General features: G+C 40.8%; 1 protein-coding gene across 7 annotated transcripts in view; it reads left to right on the plus strand.

Moving 5' to 3' along the window:
• LOC134618063 (ankyrin repeat and SAM domain-containing protein 1A-like) overlaps positions 1-20221 on the plus strand; it is a 63563-nt gene extending 43342 nt beyond the window's left edge. For 2 of the 7 annotated variants that reach the window (XM_063463264.1, XM_063463268.1), the window contains 11 exons: positions 2461-2576; positions 9588-9686; positions 10162-10308; positions 10957-11064; positions 11315-11485; positions 11568-11705; positions 11798-11869; positions 11961-12047; positions 12570-12707; positions 14754-14936; positions 17280-17846. In XM_063463264.1, coding sequence (XP_063319334.1) covers positions 2461-2576; positions 9588-9686; positions 10162-10308; positions 10957-11064; positions 11315-11485; positions 11568-11705; positions 11798-11869; positions 11961-12047; positions 12570-12707; positions 14754-14936; positions 17280-17396 — 1376 coding nt within the window. In that variant the 3' untranslated portion in view covers positions 17397-17846. The other 5 variants (XR_010091787.1, XM_063463266.1, XM_063463267.1 and 2 more) reach the window with 5 other exon arrangements.
• The last annotated feature ends 6137 nt before the right edge of the window (positions 20222-26358 follow it).

A 26358-nucleotide genomic window follows, 5' to 3' on the forward strand; every position in this document is an offset into this window, starting at 1 on the left:
GACATGAGCCAAGTACTAAATCTGCATCATAATGTACCAGGATCTTTATTTTTAAAACCAAAGTGCCTGAGAGAGAACCTGTATTACAAGCAGTGTAAGGACTGTAACCTGCTCTGCTGTTATTCTGCTTTTCAAAGCCTGTCATTAAGGTTTGATGGATGGCGTCCAAGGATTGTAGCAGTAACCCGAGCAATCAAATCTTTCCCTTCAGCTCTCCCTGTTGACATTCTTCAACATCCACTGTCAGTCACCGCTGTGCCTGAGCAATCTTTTTAATATATTTAAACAAAGCAGCACATCCTCTTTTCCTTCGCCAAACTCCATCGTCTTATTCTAGCCCTGTGGTTTGCTGTGCCCTGCGCTGGATTGAGCTGTTTAAATATTAACCACTTCTGTACGTATGTCAGGGGGTGAGCTCATTCTGCTTTGGAGGAAGCAGACTAAATAGAAAGCTGACACTGCTGCAGTAAAGTAGTTAGCATCCCATCACAGGCACTTGGTGTGAAGTTTCCATGAGTCTGATTCCACTTCCATGCGTGTGTGAGCCTTAACCTTGTAGCTACCACGCTCACAGCTCCAGCTCAGTGGAGCAGACCATCGGGGGACTCGGTCAAGAGGAGGCTCTCTGTTTGATGTGATAAACCGCATCACTTTTTTCCTCCCTCTACTCCTTGATTTGGTCCGGTGCTCGGCGGTGACGTGCCGAGTTGATTGGCTCTGTGCCTCCAGTCTGTTGTATCTTCACTGATTTACCTTTACAAAGAGAATGTGGAAAAACAACGGACTGAGGTACAGATGCTGCAGGAACTTGAGAGCAAATTAGGGGTGGGTGGGAGGGGGGTTGTAGCTGAAATGGTAGCTAGCCCTGATAAAGAGCAGCCACCTGCAGTGTTACAGAGGGAGAGAGAGAGGGAGTGGGGAAGTGTATGCATTGAAGGGGGGGTAGAGAGAGCGAGAGAGGAAGGGAGGAGAGAGGAATTGCAGGCAGCAGAATTGTGATCAGTCAGGACAATAGGAGGATGTAACTTCTGCATCTGTAGGACTAGGTTATCTGCTCTTTAGCTAGGAGCAGCTAAAAAAATGTTTCTTTTAGACCTCGTCTGTTGCCGGACCGCATCTCTCAGATAATCTTAGCGCTCTCTTGTCTGCAGAGGAGTTAATCCTGGGAGTGAGCTATCACTGAAAGTGCTTTTTGAAGGAGCTGATCGGATTCTTGACTGGATTTTTTTTTTCTTTTCTCCTTGACAAATTTTCAAGCTTATGAAATGTCTGAATTGAACTTTTGACATGGGACCCTCATCTGGAACGTGACTGTTTATGTAGCAGGTTTAAATGATAAGACAGCCGACAAGCAGAAAGGGAAACTTTCAAATCTGTGTTTTATAAAGAAATGTTATGTTATCGAATTTAACGCTGTTTACTTAAGCTGCCAGATTTCACAAGGTAGAAAACGACTGACTCTGTTAGCCTCTGTGTTTGATGGGTAGTTAATATATTAGGAGGTAACTACCTGTGCAGTGATTGGTTTCTAGTGTGGAGTGTGTATTTGCTTTGAAAGAGAGTTAAAGAATTCCAGTAACATGTTCACTAGAGGAGAGGCACCAATCTGTCTTTGTATACATTAGTCTGCTCTCAGCTTAGACTGCTGACAGCTGTCAGTATAGTGTTGCTCTGTTATCAATCTCCGTTCATTGCAGTCATGTCACAGGTTTCCTTAAGTCCCTCTGCGTTTTTTGCTTGTCCTGCTGCTTCCGATGTGGACAGTGGCACATCACAGGTAGATTCCTGTTTGGATTGTCCGTGGGGGATTAAATCTTAAACAGGTTGGATATGTGAATCTGGGATCTAATTATTTACCAAATACCTGTCTTGGCTACAAGTCTGGATCACTTACACTTGGCTGCAACAAATCTACTACCCTGGAAGAACTTAAACTAAAGTTATATGCTCCAACCTCTGAGTGTTATTGTAAAGTTAAAGTGTAATTAAAACAGCCCTAATTTTTTTTTTCTTTTTGGGCAGAAAAAGGTACCTCCTGAAATGGGACTTTTTCATAATCAGATATGAAATATTTAGTCATATTTGTGAGTTAGGTGAGGCACCGTGCTGTGTGCTAAACAGAAATGCATTTCAGCATTCTCCTGGCTGACTACCATAGCAAAAATATATTCTTTATTTTTTAGATATTATCCATTTTTTTGTGGATTTATCCCTTTTGTCTTACCTTCACCCCCGACTCAGGGGTAGTTTTATCTATTTCGAGTGACTGTTGTTCAGCCCCCGCTGTCCTGCGGGAGCTGACGCCTTGTTCACAGAGGACACTGTCTCCCTCACGTTCCTGCTGCTGGTGCGCTCGGCTCTGCTGGCCGAGAATGATGTGGCAATGCCACGTCTCGTCCTCGGAGTGCCGCTGCTACCGGCTGAAAGGTTTCTCACTCCTGAAGCGCTTTCCCCTGTCAGCAGGTGCTGCAGGCCGGCTGCTGGACCAGCCCGTGGGAGACTGGCTGGAGCATGTGGGTCTGCCGCAGTACGAGAGCAAACTACTCCTGAATGGATTCGACGACCTTCACTACATGGTGAGTGCCTCACTTACTTCATTTTTATTACTGTCTTTGTTTCATATTTAATTCTCTCGTATGTTTAGCCATTTGTTTTCACTTTTTAAATCTTTGAAGACTTTTTTTTTTTTACCTTTTCCCTGTACTCTAAAGTGACTTTCATTTGTGCTTTTATGCATTGATCATATTAGTGCCATTAAGTATGATGATCCTGTTAGCGTCATCTAAAGTTCAATTAGATGTATCCCTGTGATAATAATAATCTTACTTTTTGAAAAATGCTTTTCACATAACTCGGTATCATATTTGCATCATAGGTATTTACATTATTTAGTGCTTGGCTTAACTCAGTGTTTCAACTTTTCCATCTGTTCTGGTGACTCTTGAGCAAAGCATCCACCATTCAACTTAGCCGATGCAGTCTGAGCTCAGCTCCTGTCAGATAGTTTGTTTGATACTGTTACCTCTGGTTTAGTTTTGAATCAAGGCTGTCCTGGATCCTCACACTCTCAGATGGTTTGTCTCTGGCCTGGGAGGCGATTGTCGTGGCTTCTCGCTAACAGTCAGAGAGCCGGCTGCCAACAAAGCAGCTGATGCCCGACCACAAGGGAGAAGAATCTTGATGGGTAATGGGGTGCTATTGCCAATCTGACAAGTTTATAGAGCCCACAGTGTGCGATGCCTCTCTGAGTTGGCTCAGTTGCTTTTCTCAGTCCTGAAATCTGATGAAGGGGCACAGCTGGCAGTCTGAACCGGTGGGAAAGTTGAGAGATAAGCATCCTATTTGTCAAGATAAGAACTCACATCTCTATCAGACTTATAAAAACCTTCACTGTAACAAATAAAACACACTGTGGACAACAGATTATGTTTTTCAAACACTACTGTAGATTCACACATAAGTTATAAATGTACTCAAGATTCCCTCCACGTGGACTTACTACTTACCACAAAGTAAATGAAGCCAGATCCAGAGCGCTGCGTATAAACAGGAACACAGCAACAACAACAAAACAGAACAAGTTCCCTTAGCGACTACAAAAATAATTCATAAACCACTGTGTTGGGTGCAAATTAAACTTTTCATTTCAGCTGAAAGAAAGAAAGGGTCTCGGGCACTTTTAATTTGAATTTGAATGAACTGTGCCTCAGATGAGTGCGACTATGAGAAGCTGACAAAGACTCCAAAGAATATGGTCCCTTAGACACTCAGCGTATTGTACATAAGCATAACAGCTGTTTCCTTGTGCGATTCAGAAGATATACCCCTCTGTTTGTAAGCTCCACAACACATGACAGCAGATGTAAACAGACGTACACGTTTCAACTTATAAGGCCCTGAGGTTATGTGATATAGCAGCGATATTAAAACCAGTACAGACATTTAAAGTTCAAAAACTACAAAACAAAACATCGATCTCTCTGAGGGAAACATTTACTATAATAAAAAAAAACCCAAAAAAAACATGAAGTGATGGGACAAAAATTAATGAATATATTTCTTTCTTTTCACACTTTTTTTCTTTGAGATTAACTTATCAAACTTTTTAAACAATTTTTAAAAATAAACTTGAACTTTAAATTCTAAATCATTAACCTTGAGCTTTGCAAAACTGGATATAATAAAGACTATATATAGGCAACTTCATTTGGTATGCTAATGATGTATACTAATCAGGTGTTCAATCTAATTGGGTTTGTAGTAACGCGATGCATTTAGGCATGCAGATACGGTCAGGATGACCTTCTGAAGTTTGAATGGAGCTTCAGGATGGAAAAGAACGGTGATTTAAATGGCTGTTGGTGTCAGACAGCCTGGACTGAGGATTTTCCTACAAAATTATTTCTAGGGTTTTACAAAGAATGATCTGAAAATGTCAAAACATCCACATCTCTGGGTGAAAATGTCTTGTGAATGCCTCGAGTTCACTGGAAGGCAACTTGAAAGTAACTCCAGTAACCACTCGTTACAACCAATGTATGCAGAAGAGCATCTCTGAACTGCAGAAGACCACACAAGGTGCCACTACTGTCAACTAAAGACAGCAAACTGAAGCAATGATTAACACAACCTGACCAGAATTAGACAATAGAAAACTAGAAGATCACTGTCTGGTCTGACGCCAGATAAAGGTCATCACTGATTGTCAGTATCTGTATATTTATTTCTTTATCTCTGCATGTAAGGCTTGTTAATTAGACTTAAATATTATAAATTTGGTGTTTCTTGTTTAATAAATAAAATGTGTGGCTGCTATCAAACTATATCTGTCTAATTTCAGTGCACTCTGATTCTCCCATAAACAACCTTTTAATCTACTTTACATAACCCGAGACTAGAGAATTCATCCACTTATCAGCCTCTCCGCTTGGAGAAAGCGTGATCCACACCCATATTTAAGTACGTGTTGAAGCCTCTGAAGTTACTCTCGGGGTTTAATCTTCCTACTGTCTTTTAGGCTTTCACACTCCTTTTTCTTAGGCTTGAGTCTTCTTTTTATTCCAAAGCAGCAAGCTGGCAACATTTCTATCTTTAAACATGGCTTACTAACCACCTGGCTTCCTAAAGTCGCTGCAGGGTTTAGAGAAAAAGCTCTTACCTCTGAACAAAACAACATGTCCTTCCCACAGCAAATGTTGACCTTTTTTTTTATGAATCACAATTTAGTCTCAATTGGAAATTAGAATTACCCTCTGAGTCACCTTGCCTTTGCTAAACTTTTAGAATTGCGTTTAATCTATGCATTAGTGAATAGAGCAGAAACGAGCCATATTTCGTTCTTGGCTGAGTTGCCAGACAAACATTTTTTTGCCAGTACTGTGTACAGATATGCCTGTCAGCCAATCCACTTTTATCTTCAAGAGACTGATCACCTTCTGTGTGCGACTTTCAAAACAACAATCTACAAACACTTCAGACTCAAAAATAGATGCAGAGTCATGTTATTACTCTTATGCATTTCCTATGAGCTGCTAAAAGACGGGCAAGATGCCAGTATTTTAATTGAAATGTTCACACTTCATCGTCAAATTTTAAACAATGGTAAGAAAATGGTTCTTCTCTGAATTAGGTTGTTAAGAATACTTGGAAAAATAAATAGTATGTCGCTGTAGCCGATGTAGCAGCGAGATCACTAATTAAACAGTGTTTACTCTGCCACTCGGCCAACTGTGATCTGTGTCTCCCCTGCAGGCACGCTCTAGAAGCAGATCAATAACAGCAGTGAATGTATTGTGTTCAAGCAGCGTTGCAGAGACGAGCCTTTTTCTGAAACCAATTAGATGCTTTTTATCGACTCGTGGAGCAAATGTCCCGATGAAACAAGCGCTGCGCAATCATGCTGTTCTCCACCGCTCGTTGGTGCTGACAAGTAAAGCCTGTTGAAATGAAATGACTCTTTTTCTCTGTGTTAGACTTCTGCGCTGTGACACAGTCGGCAAGTTCGTTTGTATTCGAGGCGACTGTGAGACCGACGGTCTTCTGGCGGGGGCGTCTGGATCTGACTTTTATGCGGTCAGCTGAGGGAGAACAAATTTACTTTGAGTTTCAAATCAGTGAAGGTGGCTGAGGATTTATAAGGAGAAAGCCTTTTTTGTTTTGTTTTTTTAGAAAGAGTTGGTCAGATCTAAAAGTTGCACCAAGGTTAGGCAAACCTTTTCTACTTCTGAGTTGCGTTCGTGTAATCTAAATTCATGAAGTTTTCGTGACCCCCGCCGTGCCCCCCCCCCTTTTTTTTTTCTGTCGTCATTGCTTTTTCTGCCTTTTAATAAATGCAAAGGGCTCATGCTGCAGCGAGGGACCAAACCCTGCGGAAAAATCCAGTAATGGCTTCCTGCATCCGAAGCTAAAGGACTGGGAATGGATTGATTGATTTTTCTTTGGGGGGGGGGGCTTAGATTTGTTTGTTAATTTGAAAGAAACATTTTTTTAATGTTCTGTCACCGTTTCATTTGCACTTTTCTTTTGAGGTCTGAGTGGTCTCATGGCAGCCAGTTTAGGAGGACAAACTGAGTCTTAGTGCTGTTAGGTAGCTGTCCTTTAGAGGGTCAGAATGAGTGATCCGCGCCCCTGAGCACCCAGCCTGAATTCAGAGTGCTTTTAAACCAGGGAGGCCACTGTGGCTGTTCTCTGGATAGGCCGAGGAGGAACAGAGCAGCATTTTAATGAGAGGACAGAGTAAAGCAGAGCTGGACAAGCTGCACAGGCATAAAACAGGCCCAGCTTACGCTGCTTTAAATGTATTCTGTTTGCCAATGTTGTGCTGATATTAGCGTTCTCTCTACTAATGTACTCCTTGAAACCTGCCAACCCTGTGGAAGCACATTAGCCAGAAATCTCCCCACAGAGTTGTCACCACCACATCATGTTGTTTGTGTTTTCAGAGTCTTTGAATGAGGATAAATGGCTTATCCAGATATAGCAGAGGTGAATGTAACACTTTACATGAAAGGAAATGAGAATTTTTATTAAACCAGGTATGAACAAACATTCTTCACCTAACAGGTGTTCAGTTCGCTCTGGTTTGGTTTAGCTTAGTGAGGTGTGTCCAGAAGCAAAATGTTGATTAGTGTTCACAGTTATTTGCTTTATCAGTCAGGTTGTCATTCAACCATCAAGCCATTAATCATGGGACTGGGGACTGGGAGTCATTTATTTATGTCTAAGCTTAGCCAGCTTAACTTCAACATGAAATAAAATTATCCAAGGACAAAAAAAAGATTGAAAGAAACGAACAAAAGAGCCCTGTGTCAGCTTGGCGACTTGTCCAGGGTGTACCCAGGGTCTCGCCCTATGGTGGCTGGGATGGACTCCAGCACCTACACAACGCTTGCCTCAGTGATAGATGTCATAAAACAAATCTTAAAGTCTGTAAAGCTCAATAAACAGGATGATTTCGAAGTGATGAGTTAACATTTCTGCACATCTGCCAGAATTAGCAGAAGACACATGAGAAAATCCGAGTGGTAGAAAAATGAATAAATCAGGAAATGGGCAAAGAGTGTAAACCCAGTCTGTTACAGCTGTATTCCCCCGCATAGAGCCATTTATCAGTTAATCTCCAGTGGGACAGTAATGCAATGATCCATACACTTTGAAGCATTATCATCCATTCAGCCCCACAAACCATATCAGTCCTCAACTAGAGAGGCAGCAATCAGCATGTTGCTGCTCAGAGATAATGGGCTTTCAGTTGTCAGTTTCGTGTGAGGCAGTGTGAAGGCAAAAGAGATGATACATAATGTCCTGTGCTTAGTGTGGGCTGAAGCCAAGATCATGGTGAGTTCTGATCAATAAACTCACTTGGAGCATTCAGGTACTCATATTTCTGCTTTCCGTCTTCCTTCTCCGGATTTCCATCGACAGGCTGGATCACAGCCTATTAGAAATTTCAGCATGAACATGATGGCAATGTAAAAGTTTATGTCAGTGTCTTAGCTGAATTGTGATTAGCATTGTGATTCCACAGGCAGCATTACAAAGATTGCTCTGCAGCATTTACTCTAACAGACTCACTCCTCCCCGCTCCTCATGCTCTCCGCCCCTTGTTTGCATCAACAGCATCTGCATGAAAAACAGGCTGTCAAGTTTGACCTACAGACAGCATCTCTGCTATGCCATTAGTGGTGTGTGTGTATGTGTGCGTGTGCGCAGAGGTGAGCACCACAGGATTAACTTTAGGTTCATATTGAAGAGTCAGCCACATGAGCCCTGAGGCGGCACCTTCTCTGGACCGTAGTGATACTGGCAGATGAGAGTTAGCTGCTGACTCCCCTGTAGAAGCATTACAGCTAGCATTTATGGTTTATATCCAACAGGCTGGACTTGTGACCCTTACCGACTTCTTATTGGTTAGTCTGAGCATGGTTAACAGTCAGTTTAATTCAGTTTAACTGACGGCAATTCCTTCAATCTCTGCTAATTGGCTAATCCCAGCCCTTGCCATCCTGTGGTTTTGACTACCAGTTCAATTGCTGGGTGGTTGTTGTTTTGGTCCAATCAGTCATTCAGCTGCTTCTTGGAGATATTCACGTTCTATTCCACCCTCCTGGACTGCAGTTGAAGACAGTAGTCTTTCTTCTCCTCTCCAGATGCTGAGACCTGAAGAGCCACTCTAACCAGGATCTAACAGTGGGTAGGGAAATTGTTAATAAACAAGACCCACAATCATCAGCTGTAATCTCGGAGTTCTTTCACTCACCTCAGAGGCAGCTGATTATGTTGCTCAGTAAAGCTGCAACATTAAGTGTGAAAACCCCAGAAGCTTTATTATGAATCTGTTATCGTTTTAATCTAAATCTGTGGGAAACACAGTTTACTGTCTTGTGACTCTCTTATTTGGTCTGTTGTACCATGAAATTGTTTAATATGGAACTAAAATAAATGAATAAATGATGTTCGGTGTTCAAATAAAGGCTTTCCTTTTACACGTCAAGGTGTTTTGATTTCCCCCGCGGCTGTCGTCAGCTATCGATGCGCCTCCATCTCATAACGCTGACCACTCTGCAACTCAGACATTGATTCATCCCTCCCTTCTCCATTATCCGTTTGTTGCCACTCAGTCTCCAAAGGTGATATCGTGTGTAACCAAAGACTGGTTTGAACATCAATCACCGCATTCCTGTCAGTACCACCCCCCACACACACTTAAGTCTCATTCAAGGGGTTATCGATGTGGCTCCTCTGGTGATAGTCACTAAGTTGAGTTCTAGGGAGGATCTCAATCAGGAGTAATGGTATGCAATGGTAGCATACTTGTGATCAATTCTCACGTTGCACTGAAGGCTTTTAGCTTGGAGGGTTCGTCTTAATTATATATAATCTTAAATCAAAGCAGTCTGTGTTTTGGGATTTTCATAGATGACTTGAATAAACTACGTAAAAAAACAAAAACTGCCTTTTACTAAATGGTAACTTAAATTACTTTATTATGACACAGTTCAATGTACCTTGCTTTCTAATGACTTTCATGGGTCTTAGAATAGAAATGCCAGTAACAAAAAATGCTTGTTTTGTATGTTGCTTTAAAGGGGAGCAATGTAATGGAGGACCAGGACTTGAGAGAGATTGGAATCACAGATCCGAGCCACAGAAAGAAGATCCTGCACGCAGCACGTTCCTTTCCAAAGGTGATAAATCATTGATTCCTACTTTAATACTTTTCAGACCCAATTCAGTGTTTTGCATTTGCTTTAATGTTAGATGATCAAGTAATATTCTCACCTTAGACCCAAGTATCTATTGCATTTATGGAAATTAACAAGTTAATTTGTGGGTTAGGCATACGGCTGAGCAGGAGCAATAGTGCTTAATAATGAAGTCGAATGCGGTTTGGCGGTGGGCTTGCTTTATATTATTGTATTGGGAGCTTTACTTTTGTTATAAAAATAAAATTAAACTAAAACACCTCTGCAGTATTGTCACTTTAATTTGTATTGCTTTAGCTCATTCTGCTTGTATACAAAAATACATCTGCGGGGGTTATTGAAACCAGAACCCTTCAATTTTCTGCCAAGGAAAATTGGCTAAATTTGCAGCATATTGGTTCGGCCAACGCCCTGAATTCCTCAAAGTGTCTGTGAATGATTACGTTTTCTGCTGCAGGTGAAAGCGCTCGGCTGTGACGGCAGCAACTCCCTGTCCTCCTGGCTGGAGAATCTGGGCCTGCATGAGTACTTGCAAAACTTCCTGTCCAGCGGCTACCGCACTCTGGACTGCGTCAGAAACCTGTGGGAGCTGGAGATTGTCAATGTGAGTCACAGTGATGTACAAGGACAGTGAGGAGTATCAGAGGGTGAAATTAGTCTTCAGGTGTCTTGGAAAAAAAAAAATCAGGATAGGGAAACGAGTTTGACGGTTTACTTCAGGTTCCCCCCCCAAACTGAAGCAGGAGGCTAAAACTCTGAAGGTGAATGTGTATTTGTGTTGAATATTGGGAAATGGATTCCAAAGTCTCACTCAAAAAAATTAATTGAGAATTTCACTTTTGAAAGACAGAACTGAAATTACTTGGTTAGAAGATGGCACGTCAGACTTAACTGGTCTGTGAGAAAATGTGTTGCCTTTTGCTACTACTGGGAAGGGTCTCTGAAAGAAACATGTTTTCTTGTTCACTCCAAGATCGGTGCTGCATTCCTCCATTTCTGTGTGCAATACCATCACCGGTAGATCAGTGAAGTAATGTCAGACACTGTATCGCTGCATGAACGTGTGAACTTGTGCAATCCCGTATATGGATTCAAGATTAACAGAAGAGAAGGGACTCAGAGGAGAAACAGCTTCACATGGAGAACCATTAAGGGAACGTCACAAATGAGATAGCGGTGCCTGATGTGTTGTTTTCTGGCATTTCCTTATGTGCTGCTCAGTATGATCACTTCATAATTTTCCTTTTTACAGGTGCTAAAAATTAGCCTACTTGGTCACAGGAAACGCATCATCGCTTCCTTAGCGGAGAGGCCTTATGAAGAGCCTCCTGTCAAACCTCCTCGTTTGTCTCAGATCAGGGTGAGGACCTACAAACTACTTTCCTGTGTAAAAGTGCTTCACAAAATGTTTCTTGTTTACTCTTCACTCACTTCGGAACCAGATCTGATGTTTGAATACTGTCCGACAAACTTAGGCTTATGTTTCAAATTCTTTATTTTTAGCCTGTAAATGTTGCAAAGTATATTGACAAAGATGAATGCGTGATAGCTAATGATCGAGAGTGCATCTGACATGAGATACCCAACTGTGTCATATTACATCTCCGCAGTGCCAAGACCTGCCGGGATCCCAGACTTCATCTCCCATGAGTCAGATGGAGCCCTACACAGGACGCTCAATGGACCCTCTGCTGCCTGCAGGCGAGCCAGGGAGGAAAAAAGCACAAGAAAATGACTATGACGTTACCCAAAGATATCGCAGCGAACGACACAGGCCTCCTGTATGTGGTATATCTACGAGTGTGTTAATGATTATTGAGGGCCTCTGCCAGGCTTCTTTGATACTTATGGTTATTTTTATAGGAGCGACATGAAGACTGGCAACGAGAGCCCCGCCTGACCTTGCGGCCACCTAGTCTAGCAGCACCGTACGCCCCGGTTCAGAACTGGCATCACCAACCGGAGAAACTCATCTTTGAATCCTGCGCTTATGAAGCTAGTGTACGTCTGCACCATTCTCCTTCCTACATGATTCCGCTTTGTTGATTAAACACATCAGCAGTAATGTCTTTTCCCCCTCCATTTCATTACAGTATCTTGGTTCCATGCTTATTAAGGAACTAAGGGGCACTGAGTCCACGCAGGATGCTTGTGCCAAAATGCGGGTATGACAAGTTTCTCCAATCCCTGAGGATAAACTCATAGATATTGTTTGCGTGAGTGGCAATTGACCTGTCCTTTTAATCTTTCCTCCAGAGGTCAACAGAGCAAATGAGAAAAGTCCCGACTATCGTCCTTTCAATCACATACAAGGGTGTGAAGTTTATCGATGCAGCCAACAAGGTTAGCGACTACACACATGCGCACACACACATACATACATATTTTTTCTTTGCGTAAAGGTTTACTTCTTAACCAGACGTGTCCTTTGAGGCGTGTGATACATCAAATTGAGGCCGGGGCAAATAACAGCATGTTTCCTTTTTTAATGTGTGCATGAAAGTGACGCAGTCAGACATCAAGCTTCCTCTCTTTCTGTGATTGTAAATATCATGCCTGCAAGTTTGTGTCAGATTAGTTTGTGCTTATATTTCCTTGTAGGAAGCAAATCTGATTGACATTTAGTTGACATTAATAAAAAAAGGCTTTGAAATGTTGAAGCTCAACATGGTCTTGTTGTAGTTGCACTTGTGATGGCTGGCAGTCAGTGTCTCTCCTTTAACCGTTTAGTTTTTTTATTTTGTAACATTTTCTAACAGCATTATTGTCTCAATGTTGATGGAATGAAATAAAATTAAAAAAATGAAAGAATGCACTGTGTACTCTCATTACTAAACCTCACTCATGTCGCTCTTCTTGGTCCAGAACATCATTGCAGAGCACGAGATCCGTAACATTTCTTGTGCAGCCCAGGACCCAGAGGACTTGTGCACATTTGCCTACATCACTAAGGACCTGCAGACCAGCCACCATTACTGCCATGTCTTCAGCACAGTAGATGTGGTAAGGACACTTGTACTGGGCTCTATTGTACTATAGATGGTATAAAAGATGATTGTGTGATTGTGATGTCACCCATCGCTCTTGAAACTTTTATATGCTGGCGTTTTAGAGCCAGAAGTTATCTTACAAAGATGGGAGGGTGGAGGGTTAACTTAGCAGCTAGCGCTTAGCAAGTTGCATTCATAAACAGCAGCTCATGGCATGCAAGCAGGCATGCAATATAGATACACACATACAGGCTAATTAATGTAAGAAACAGATGGATAAAACATTAGAGCACAAACTTCTTGGATGGTCAGCACCACACAGAAATGAACAGTGTTAGTCATGTAATCAATTAGAAATGTTCTAAAAGTCACCAGTAGTAGTAGGCACACGGTGAAGCGCTCCAGTTTAGTACTTCAGAATGAGTCCTCAATTATTATGTTGTTATTAAATTGTTATGAAGGGCGAAACAATCCATAGAGGCCAAAATATTTTTTGTACCTGTAAAATGTGACATTTTAACATGGAAGTCTGTCGTTTTTGGAGCCAGCTTCAAGCTTTGCACAGAGGAATTGCAGTTTTTGTACTTCTGGAGTTTCTCCCCTGTGTTCAAAACAAAGCACAGATTTATCTGCTATTTATCTCAGCTTGCAATTTGTCTGCTTATTCAGGGTACCTGTGGGCCTTGAACAGTAGTAGTAGCTCAGTGTTTCCCAAACCTTTTTTGCTGGGCCCCCCTTTGTTTTACAAGAAAAATGTTACTGTCCCTCCATTTAGAAAGGCAGAGTCGTCATGGTGTAGTTACTTTACGTGTAGTTGTTTTTTTTTCCTGTGTAATAATATTCAACATTGCTATCAATACATTTTTCAAAAAACACCTCTCTGTGCAAAATGGGTTCAAAAACATAAACAGCTGTGGGATACTGTTTGTCCGTGATATGAAGCGGGGAACAAATTACTGCAGGATCAGTCTGATGTTATTTGTATCCCACTGTAACTTTACTGTATAAAGAGCTAACATCTCCAAAATGTCAGGAGTAGTTAGTCATTACAAGAAGTGGTTGTGAACTAAAAGTCAAGAATGTGGGATACTGTGTGTCTGTGATTTGGAGAGCCCAGCGGGTGCTCCCGACGCAGGAAAAACCAATTCTGCAGGGGAGACCTACCTTGCACTTGTGCAGGTGAAGCCAAAGGGAAGATATGCTTCACCATATTTTCTAGTCTTTGACTTGGAAGGAAGTTGGTTTGGAAACCTATCTGGCGATGCTTCATCTCCTGCTTTGCGTTTGTGTGGCAGCCCCGTCAAAAACCTGTCCATTATGCTAGCAGTAGCTTAACAGAAGTTTTCAGCTGTAGACAGTAATGTTTTTTTATTTGATTGCGGGCTGTTGGTAGTCATTAAACACTGACTCTATGAGTCAAATCGTTACCACAGCTTTGCCGTGTCCCTTCTGCTACCGAAAGTGTCCATATGAATCTCCATGAGGTTTATTTGGTTATTTTAAACTGTACTGACTATATGGCTGCTTTCAGGGTCCGCCAGGCACAATCGTCACTACACAAGAGAAATGTTCAGTTTCTGCGTATCGGTGTACATGGAGTGCTTTATCTCAGGGCAGGTTACTACATCAAAGGATATAAAGAGGATTTCACAGCTCTGTGTTATGTGTCTCTTCAAATGATGATTGTTGTTCCCACCATAGGATTGCTTTTTCAGACTCCCAAGGCATAACGTATAAAGCATGAATCATCTGTCTTTAGTCTGCAGTGCTTGTTCGTACCTGGGAGCTGTCAGGGTAAAACAGAATAATCCAGCAGCTTTATTACTGAGCTACAGAGGATGGATCTAGTTCAGGAACAGGGGGTTGCTGCACAATACTCCTGAGATTACTGCCACTTCTTCAGGTTATGCAATTTTGTTTTGAAGAAGTTTTGGAGGAAAAATCTTTCTTCTGTTACGTTTTGCTGTCTCGCTGCACACTGAGATGGTGGTGGTGGTGGTCCTTTGGCTAAAGGCTTGTAATGACTCAGTGATCCTCCTTTTTCTCCCTTTCTGTATAGAACCTGACCTATGAGATTATACTGACACTGGGCCAGGCATTTGAGGTAGCATATCAGCTGGCTCTGCAGGCCCAGAGGACCAAACCGCACCAGAGCGTCCCAGCTGGATCTGGATCAGAGGTCATTGAGACCAAGTCCAGCAAACCTGTGCCCAAACCGCGAGGCAGCATACGCAAAACAGCGGTGAGTTGGTTGTTAAAAGTGTTGCAGTAAAAACACCAAATCAAGCTGAAATATTGTTCAACATGTTCTCAAGCAAATTTGGAATTTTAAATCCTTTTTTACTTCTCTGTGCCAGAAAAAAAACTTTTTGTGTTTTGTGATTAATTTTCAGCGCACGCCTAATTTTTTGGAAGCAAAAACGGTGTTAGATTGCTTGCATCAGTCTACACCTCTCGACATCACAGTGGTTATGCTATGCTGATGTTCATCTGGGCATTAGCATTAAACCATTAAGAGGGAAGCTTGTGCTGAATATAAATGAGCTAACTCCACCTCAGGGACAAGTCACACATTTCTAGCTGTAGCTTAATGATCACAATGATTTAACAATGTAATTCTGTTCAGTGTGTTTCATCTGTGTGGCTTTGTTTTTTTACATGTACATTTTTAAATGTGTTTAATCTGCACCTGAGCACACATGCACTTCATACTCCGTTACACATATCCACACCGATAAGCACATATAAGCTTCAAAATGCACCTGCAGTGTCTTCTGTGTTGTGTGCGACCTCCTCATGTGTCATGCCTGTTAAAATCTGTGTCACTTTCCCCGCCCTTTAAGTCCTTTGACTCTGTCGCTGCTTCTTCCTGGTTCTTTGTGCACTTTCCCTTTTCTCTTCTAATCTTCGTCTCCGTCTGGCTCGCCTCTCTTCCTCCTGGTGGTGTTTATTTCTCCCAGGACTCTCCTCTTCCTCTCGACAGTCGTTGCTGTTACTGTTACACCTGCACCAACCACCGTCCCTCCTTCCTACCGCTGCACTCTGCCAGCCATGCTGCCCAGGTGCTGCCTCCTATCCCATCCCCACCCTTCTCACCCACTCTCTTCTTTTTTTTTTTTTGCCTTCCTGTCACAGCTTATTTTCTCTGACTTTCCTGAAAAGCCCGTAAACTTTTTTTTGTGTCTGTTTATTTCACTATATTTTCACTGCTCTGTGTTGAAAACTACAAACCATGATGTATACTGTTAACTCCAACGCCCTCTAGTGACACGCTTTGTAGTAAGACAGACAAAGTTTATATACTGTACACAGAATTCTTTTTGGGTGTTTTTACTTAATTGAAACTTTTACGTTTACTTTTTTTAAAAGTCCCTTTATGATATACATAGAGAAAATTTTATTATGTTTTATCAATAAAAAAGCCAGCAAAATGGGCTACTTACTAATTACTCCCAAAAGTGCTCAGCAAAATGAGAACCAGGAAAAGTTAAAATTTCAAAAATTGCAAATCTCATAGACCCATATTTTTATTCACATCTGAACACGCAAAACATTTTAACTGTTTACACTGAGAAAAAACATAAGGTCATTTTCTGGAAGATGAGGAAAGCAGTTGCCGGACTTTCAGCAGAGAAATGTGTCCCATTCTTGTTTATTGTATCGTTTTTAACTGCTCAGTAGTTCTGCGTCTTCTTTGTTGTATTTCATGGTGTGTCAACTGTTTTTGATTGTGAAAAGTCTGAACTGCAGTTCAGCACCGAAGCTATGCGGCTGTAATAGATGAAGTATGTGGTTTAGTTTAGTTTAGTCAAACTATGCAAGGCCTTCCCTGAAGAAGACGTCATCTGGATGGAAGCATGTGTTACTCTAAAACCTGTAGATACCTTTCGGCAATAATGTTTTCCCATGTGTGCAAGCTGCCTATTTCATGGGAATGATCCACCCACATACCATGACAGATGCAGGCTTTTGAACTGAGCACTGGCGGCAAGCCTGATAGTCCCTCTTCTCCAGAGGACTTTTCATCCGTGTTTTCTAAAAAGAATTTTAAATTTGGATTTGTCTGACCACATAACAGTTTTCCAAGTTGCCTCAGAGCTTTGGCTCAGAGAAGATGGCAGTGCATCACATAGTACTTCTGATCTTTTGAGCCCCAACTATTCTGAGAAGTGTTGCTGCCATCAAATTCAAAATGACTTAATGTTTTTCATGAAATAGTAAAAAGTATTAGTTAAAAACCTTTTTGTCTAATATAATAAATAAAATATGGGTTTATGAGATCTGCAAATCATTGCATCCTGTTTTCTTTACATTCTAGACAGCATTTCAACTTTTTTAGGATTGGGGTTGTAATTTTATGATAATTGATGGATAGGTGTGATACTGTGTCGTTTATGGAATCTGTTTAAGCACAAACATCAACACTTTCATGGGTAAATGTGGTTAAATTTCACCACAAACAATTACAGTTTGTTGCCACAATAATACTTCATTGCTGCATTTTGAATCTAAGCATTACAAAAAGTGTAATCAGCCTCGTATGGAAAGATTCAGATATTTCATTGCTGTCTGTTTGTACTCACAGGGGGACATCGTGGACCAGGAAGGCGATTCTCAGTCCCAGGGTAGTGCCACGTGGCTCATGGACCCCAAGGAATCCAAGCGCACTATCAGCACTAAGTACGAGACCACCATTTTCTGAGTGGACCCCTCTTCCTCCTGGGCTCAGCCTCACCCTCCTTCCTTCCCCTCCTTCTGTGTGCCTTTCACTGTGACGCTGCCTCTTTCTCCGCGCTGGACCTCTGCTCCTCCCCACCGCCATCACTTGTTTCCTCCTCCGACAACACCACACTCTATGACAACTGACCAGCTGTTGCCCCTTCTTATGTTTAACTGCCAGCACCTTTACACTTTTTCTCGATTATTAATGCAACCCCTCCACCTTGCCCACCGTCTTCTAGCTGTCTAGTTGGTATCTCTTCTACTATGAGCCTGCCACTCACTTTCCCTTATTCCTCCTTTCTGTTTACCTTATATGCTTCCTCCAACAATGCTTCCCCCTTTCTTTTCTTTTTTTTCTTTTTTTCTTCCCAACTGTCAACATCCCACTCTTTGCTCTTGGTGATAAGCTCTCTCTTTTCTTAATGCTTTTCCTGCTCTGTTAGGCGACGGCCGCTCTGAGGCTTTTCACTCTGACGTTCCAACTCCTGACTTCACCGAGTGCTGAGAAAACTGATTTTTACCACAGCCAAGAGTGACCCACTGCACACATCCTGTACCTGGATGGACATGTTTCCTGAACTGTGAAACTGATCCTGTAATTCTATGCATCAGTCGGACTGTAGCATGTTTATGTTCGCAGGGATGCAGGTGTTATTGAGGTTAAATAAGATCAATTAAGGGCAAGGCTTTTTTTTTTCTTTCTTCTTCTTCTTCTTCTTCTTACAGTCAGCTGCCTGCTTAAAGCCAAAAGAGGCCAAGATCCTAGCACTGTGATATGATCCTTTTGATGCTAATGAAGTAAGCATTTTGGGGTGGGGTTTCTAGAGAGGATCAGAGGGACAGAATAGGGCACAGAGGCAGATATGGATCTGCATGTTAGTGGTCCTTGCTCCAAAAAGACAGCTCAAACTAATTCAAAACTGGCATGCTCTCAACTATCAGTCAGGATTTAAACCCAATGCTTCATCTGAAGCGAACTAACTACACCTAAGCACTTTCATAAAATCCCCAAGTTTGAAAGAATAAGTGCATTTTCCCCTGTCTCTTTTTTTTCCTTTCACAACAAATGCCTTCAGTGTTCATCCTGTCAGCATTGCCTTTCCCCCCCCCAGTCATACCAGGTTAATGTTTCACAGATGCTTGGTGAAAAGAGTTAATCATTACGAAGGACGTAATCCATCACTATAGTGCTGTTTGTGTCCGCCGGTTTTACTTTATTTTAACTCCACTGCTTTGTTTGCGTGTGTCTGTGTCCCTTCCCTGTAGCTGACACTGTGGCCAATCCCAGACAGTGAGAAAAGGACAGGAATGAGCCCTGTTGAGTGGTGGGTAGGATGTTTTGCTGGATCATTGCCCCACTTCTCACCGAGCAGATCACATCAGCAGTCGGATTGTGCCCACAGTTACACACGGGCCTGGAGAATAAGACGGATGTAAACCTTTCGGCAACGCAACACGCTCCCCCGGTTCATCAGACTTCTCCAACTTCATCACCCTGCACGCACACACGCACGCACCCCCCTCCATTTAACTTGTCGATGCTTAGAAAAGTGATGGTTGTTCCGTGCGACATTAGAGACAGATGTATTTGTTATGTTGTGTGCATTTCCTCCGAAATGAATCATCACGTCCCTCACTGAGAGTTGGTGTTTATCGTTTCAGGAAATGTACCTGCCGTTTTCAAAGCAGAACTTGTAGTTAAAGGGGAAGTTGCTGCAGAGATGAGGAACATTCACTTTTTATTATGAAACAAACTGTCAGACAAGAGACCTCACACTGTAGGTACACACTTCTTCCTGGGTTGTTTGTCCTGTATCCAAACATTTTAGCTTCTTTCATCACCGTCAGCTTGCATACATGTGTAACTGTGATAAACAATGTAATCTTGCATGGGAGGAGCTCTCTTACCAAACTCAAGGGGCAAAGAAACTGACACTAAAAGACTGTTTTATATTGAAATAACGGGGGATGGTGTTTATTTTACTTTTTGCGTGAGTGTGTGTGTGTGTGGGTGGGCGTTTACTTTTTTATAGGACTATGATTTGTCCTAATGCTGGAACTGGATCAGGTGTGGTTCTTTCTCTCCTTCCCTGCCCCTTTGTTCAGTTAATCTCGACAAGATTATTCACCAAACCTGCCATGCAGGCCGGTACGACTCTAGATTTATAGCTGCAGACAAGAACAATAGGGCACGGCATGTTTCTCTAGCTAACTCCTAATATGTTGACTGTTAATGGTACTGTTTGGTCCACCAATCTGTATATGGGTGCATAGTCGGCTCATTTTGATTTAACTCTTGTATATGTGGTACATTTTTATCCGGCCAGTACGATAACTCTATGGTACACTGTCTTCAGCGCGCTGGTGTCAGCACCTTTAGCCATCAGCCTGGTCCTGTTCTGCTTTTGCACATTGCTGAGGATCAGGAAAGATATTTTGGGACTAATCTGATGACAACAATGATGAGAATGATATTGTACATGAATCTAGCGGTCTGTATTTTGATACTTGAATGATTTTTGTTTTTATAGATATCTATATATATGTATGTATGTATATGTATGTACGTATGTAATTTTTGACATTTGTCAAAAAAGAGAAAAGGACTGTCTTATAAAGTTAAACATATCGTGAATAAATACCCTGTGATTTAAAAAAACATTAAAAAAAGAAGGCTGAGAACATGACTCACAAGAGGGACCTCACTTCAGAGAAAAAGATTGTAAATAATCTTGGGCTTCCAGTCTTTTTTATGATTATTTTTCATAATTGTACAACTAATAAATGGTACAGTTAGAATCGTTGTCTCTGGATGTTTATTAGGACATTCTTTGTTCTTGTTTTAACGGCTCTTCCTCCAAATTTGGGTAAATTTCGGATGGATTTACAGCTCTGTTGCAGCCTTTAAGGGTAAGTGATGCATGAGTGTCAATGCATTCAGAGTATCTCGATTTGGCTCAGGGCAGCCGAGGTTAGTGGACGTCTTCCAATGAAATGTTTGCTCTCCACCCCATCTCCACATCATAAACTTCTCTGCAACAGCTCAGTGGATTTACAAAGGAAATATGTATTACAGCTGCTTCTTCTGCCAGTCTATTTAAAAAAAAAAAAAAAAAAAAAAAAAAGTTCATTAAATCAGAACAAAGAAACTTTTTATTTGAACTGAAATTCACTTTTCAGCACAGGATTATAAACACAACAGTTTTACTTTTCTTTGCCCCTTTGACCTCGGTCACCTTCAGTTTTATTACTGCTGTCACCTTTTAAACCTTACATAAGCCATATTGTGCTTTTGACTTTGTGTTCATGTTTAGCTTTATCGGCTCAAGTTAATTGAAATATTGCAAAGGTTTTAAATTGCCCCAACTTCTGGTTGTGCTTTGACAATTATTTTTATCTTTGTTATGAGGGAAATGAGTCGCGAGAAAACTGCTGCAGCTATAATTCGAATGCCAGCTGCGGTGAAATGTCAACAACAAGACGTCATGTGTGTTTACTCAAAATAATTATTACATTTGTGAATGTAAACTGAAATAGACTTTTAATGTTGACTGAATAGAAGTTTTAACGTTGGTTTTGGGGGAGAAAAGGCAAATCTCACTCAGTTTATTTAACAAAATATTTAAGCGAGTGGTTTAAATACCTGATGTTTTCCATGTATTACAAAGTATTTCCAATTAAACTTAAGTTGTTCATTGTTTTTAGCTGCAAATTCAACTGGCAAGAGTAAATTCAGTTTGTTCTGTAATCTGAGTAATGAGTATGTCTTTAAAAAATGTCAAACTATGGCTGCATCTTTGATGTGACTGCTGGCATGGAAAAAAAATGTACTAGCAGCGGCCCAATGACAGATGAGATGATGGAGATGTTTACACATCTGTCACAGACATATGCTGCTGTTCCTGGAAAACAGATGCTGACTGTGAGATCTGATCCACAGATGTTCTGCTTTGCTCACAGTATCGCACAGACTGTGTGTGGTATCTGGCCTGTAAAAATGGAAAAAATTATTACTGAAATAAATGTTTGTTGGTAGTAATTTTACAATCAGATGCTGAGAATCTAGGTTACCTTGTTTTCTCACAGAAGTTGTGTTGTAGTCATGTTGGTCAGGCAGGCTGAAATAGCTCCACATCTACTGGATGGATTTCCATTGCATTTCCCACAGATACAAATGTCCTAAAGCAACAGTCTTTAATGGCTCTGATTAACCTCTTAATTTTCTGAGGTTGACACACTCATGTTTTAGTATTAATTGCAGTGAAAATTGATGCAGATGTTCCTGTTCCGCTCAAGATTGTTCAATTTTGATTTGGCAACAAATCAAACTTTCTTTTTGTGCTGTAATTTCCTGCTTCTTCTGCTACTCAACGATAAAAATCTTAGAAATGTGGTGTCAAGCCAGATACTTACTCTGGATGGCATTACCTTGACTTCCAGTACCACTGTGAGGAACCTTGGAGTCATTTCTGACCAGGATAGATCTTTCAGTGTTCATATTACACAAATATCTAGGACAGCTTTGTTGCAATTGTGCAATATCTCAAAATTAGAAACATGCTGTTCGCTCTCAGACTCGCGGTTCCTAGAGTATTTAAATGTAGAATGAGAGGCAGAATGTTCAGCTTTCAGGCCTCTCTTCTGTGGAAGCAGCTCCCAGTTTGGATTCGGGAGACAAACATCCTCTCGAATTTAAAGATCAATCTCTATTTGATGAAGCTTATAGTTAGGGCTTCCCTTGATTCAATTCAAAGACATGCTGTGGAAGAGAGCTAGAGATGAATAACAAGTATGATTCAGTGCAGAGAGGTCTATTAACACATAATGAGTGAGAAAGGTGACTGAAGAAGAAACACTCAATTTATCATGGGAAACCCCCAGCAGCCTACACCTATTGCAGCATAACTGATCCAGCCCTAACTATATGCTTTAGCGAAAAGGAAAGTTTGAAGCCTAATCTTAAAAATAGAGATGGTGTCTGTCTCCCAAATCCAAACAGGAAGGTTTGGATGTACTGAGTATTTCTTTTTCACTCACTATGTGTTTATACACCGCTCTGCACTTATCATCAGTTATTATTAAACTATGGCTCTTTTCCACAGCTTGTCTCTAGCCCTACCTCCCTCTCCTCATCCACAACAGGTGGCGACAATGGCCGCACCTCCCTGAGCCTGGTTCTGTTAAAAGGTTTTAAAAGGGAGTTTTTCCTTCCCACTTTTGCCAGGTGCTTGCTTATAGAGCCTCATCTGATTGTTGGGGTTTTGCTATTATTGTAGGATTATATTGTATTATTTATATTTTCAATATTATATTGTATTATTGTAGCGCTTTTACTTTACAAGTAAAGGGCTTTGAGACGACTGTTGTGATGTGGCGCTATGCAAATCCAATTGAATTACAGTACATTGGTTTAAATACCTGTTATTAACATGCTTATATATAGTTATATATAGTGTTATAATAACTTAATATAAGTGACAGTATTCCACACAGAAAAGTAAAAGGGAAAAAATCATTTGAGGTTTCGCTCGTTTTACTGCTGTTCTCCTATTGGCTCTTCCTTGGAAAAGTCTCAGTCGGCCAGTTCTCTGATTGGCCACAAACCAACCTGTGCGGAAGTTAATTGCCTCACCTGGCCGTAAGCCTCTCGCACCTCTCCCGTCTGTCACTACTAGTCGCGTAGTTTTACTTCCAGAACAGTGCTGTCGGGGGAGTGAGGTGCACCGCAGCTATGGACTGACAGCAGTGCAGTTTCACCGACCTTTTTCTGGTAAGTTATCAGGAAACTGTCCTCTTAAAAGCGAAATGTGCTCGTTTAGGGTGTAATCATAACTTACAATGGAGGCGACGACGAAATAAAGTTGTGTGAAAGCTCGTAAGTCTACTTTGTGAAAATACAGTGATGATTTAGAGTGGTGCGTGTGTGTGAGTGTGTGCGCTCCATTTGTTCAGAGCAGATTTTACCATCAGGTATAACATAATGTTTTTGTTTTTTGTTTTTTTTATTAGTTTGTAAGTTTTGACCCTGGAGTGTCATTTTGTGTCTGTTCGGGTGGAGGGGAGTGCAGCAGGAATAGAGAGACGGGTAAGATATTCAGCAAAAGACTAACATCAGTATCAGAAATGTTCCGATATGCATTACTTATCAGTTTTTATGCTCTAAATTTGTTTTTAGAGATAACACAACTGACCATAGTGTTTAGACCCTGATTATCTGAGTCAGGATTAATGCAAATATTTGCTCATAAATGTCACTAACAGTCATTTTAATGGAACAAGTGTGAACATTAAAGACATGTTTCTGTTCACTCAAACAGGCTGTGAGTTGCACAACCCAATGTTAACCATGAACTTTTGTTTATTGTTAATCATTAAACCAGCTCTGGCTGACTGGCTAACCTTGAATACATACTTAACATTTTTGAGTTTTTCAATAAGGCACTGTGATTTGTTATCAAAAGCTATCAATCATTATCCTGGGTTTTTAATAAGTCTAGCTCACAAACTGTGCAGCTGTTCTCACATTTAAGGCCTGGAGCTGATCCTCCCTTTTCATATTTTAAAGGTTTCATCTGCTCATGTGTTTGGCTTCATTTAAGAGTTGTGTCGAAGACATGGAAGCAGGCAAAGTGACATTCCTGTCACTATTAAATCCTGACTCAGCTGTGGGTGCAGTGTGCTTTGCCAGTGCTCCAGTTTAAGAGGTGTTGCCTGCTCAGGTTTGGACAAAGGGAGGGACGATAATTAGCTGCTTACTGTGGGAGGCCGGTGTGTGCTTTGTCAACTAGCTTTTGTTTCCAGAAAACATGTGGGAATGTGGGGGTTGATGATCAGGTTTTTCACCAGCTGCCTTTGCTAAGTTTTCATGTCATCAGGTCAAAAGTGCCATGTACAGAAGATAGAGCTGATTAGATCAGTGAACAAAGGAAAAGTCTGTCACTGTCTTTGCATGACTCAAATCTTAAAAGTAATAAGGTGAAAAAGCTGACGGTAAAATTAAAAAGTAGTTACATGCGTTTCTTATGTCCTCTAAAAATGAATTTCATTTTCTTCAATGTAGTGTTTAATGCTACTTTTAAAAAACATGCTTTTTAATTAGACGCAAGATTTCAAAACACAAAAGTCATAGAAAATCCCCCACTTGTTACCCAATCTTACTGTTCGGTAATATTTCAAATATTTCACTTGCAGCAATAAAATTATGGTGGCCCTTTATGGGCCCACAGGAAGTGTTAGTTTTTAGCTTTTTTAAGTTTTGTTTTTATGAGAATGTTCGATGTACATTGTAATTCTTGTGCTGACAGAGTTATGTATTGTTTTTGCTGAATGAGCCTCTGAGTGTCTGAGTTTCTCTCACTTCTCGAACCACATTAATTTACTATTGCACAAATAAACTAAAGCTATGACACACAGCATGCTATTTTGGGGGATAATTTGCATGCAGGCGCAGCAGGGTATGAAAAGAAACTTTAATTCTGTTACTCTTGTATTTTTAATCAACATAATGGTGTTGCTTGTGCTTCCACAAACATACCTGAACTGGCTGCAGCACTATGTGGTAAATAAGTTCTATACCAGGTCGGTAAATTGTTTTTTTTTAAGTAAAATTATCAATTTGTCTGACCCATTTAGTTTTAATTAGCTAAAAAACTTTTGACGACCATTGTCGACAATTTTTCCTCTAGCCCTAAAAAAACACCTACTTGAAGTTGCCTTTTCTTTATGCTCTTATTAATAATCAACCTGTTGGTTTGGTTGTTTTTTTTATTTTATTTTATTTTTTACGACTAGCATACTTTCCTCATGCCTCACCTGCCAGTAATGATATGCAAAGGATAGGGAACGGAGGCACAAGCATGCAGTAACACAACATATCTGCATTCTTGGCACAAATTTGCCATGATGTGAGGTATGCCGTGTGTATTTGCAAGTAAGAGCGTTTGATTGTTACATCATAATGGCTGAAATACTGATTATTAAGGGATGCTGACAGCACTGTCTGCTTGCGATGACGAGTTCGTTTTCCTGATTTGTAGGAATATCTTAGAGACCAAACCAGTAATGAATTATAAATAAATAAGTACACTGTTATAAGTGGCAAAAAAAGGAAAGCACAATTAAGCACAAGCAAAATGAATTATTAAGTCTGAAGATGCCAAATTTCTGAGATATTTGGCATTTTTACTAGAAAACTGACTCAATTTTTTTTTTAAATATGCGACAATGTTTTCCATAAGAGGTCTTTTCGGTTGGCATACAGGTGAGTTTAATTATTAATAAATGATAATCTGTTTCCTGTGAAAGACATCACTATGCATGACAGATATGCATAACTGAAAATATTCTCCATTTCACAGCTACTCACCTTTAATGCGTGCCTCGATCCACGTTTTAAAAAAAAGGCAAAGTTTTAGCTCAACCATTATTTTATTTAATGACTCAATTAGCAAAACAAGATTTGCTTAATATATCATAGTGACCATGACAGCACATTTGAATCATGTTACAAAAATAAGACAGCCATTACATTATGAGGATCATTAAACTATCAGCTGTAATTTATGACCTTAATTTATCACAATAATTGTAAAGATGCTGTTTTGTTTACCAACTAATTCTCTAGCTATATTTAGCCTCAAACTAAGGCTTCATCAGTCAGTTGTCAAAGAAATGAACATTGTCCACTGTGGAGACAGTAGTGACTCACAAATTTCATCTGATTGTAGTTTCATGCTTTTGTCCTTGACATTTCAGATTTTTCCTGAGACAGACTTTCAGTGAGATTTACACAAACGAAACAGGCCGCGAAGCGCATGTGATGCCCTCATCTTCCTTCATGTGCAATGCCAAAGAGTGACACGTGGCCAGGTGGTGTTCCCGTAACAATATGGACAGCGCAGGAAGCTCGGACAGTGTAATCAGCACGAACTCTGGCTATGTGA

This window comes from Pelmatolapia mariae, linkage group LG20 (genome assembly GCF_036321145.2).
Source record: "Pelmatolapia mariae isolate MD_Pm_ZW linkage group LG20, Pm_UMD_F_2, whole genome shotgun sequence".
Classification (NCBI taxonomy): domain Eukaryota; kingdom Metazoa; phylum Chordata; class Actinopteri; order Cichliformes; family Cichlidae; genus Pelmatolapia; species Pelmatolapia mariae.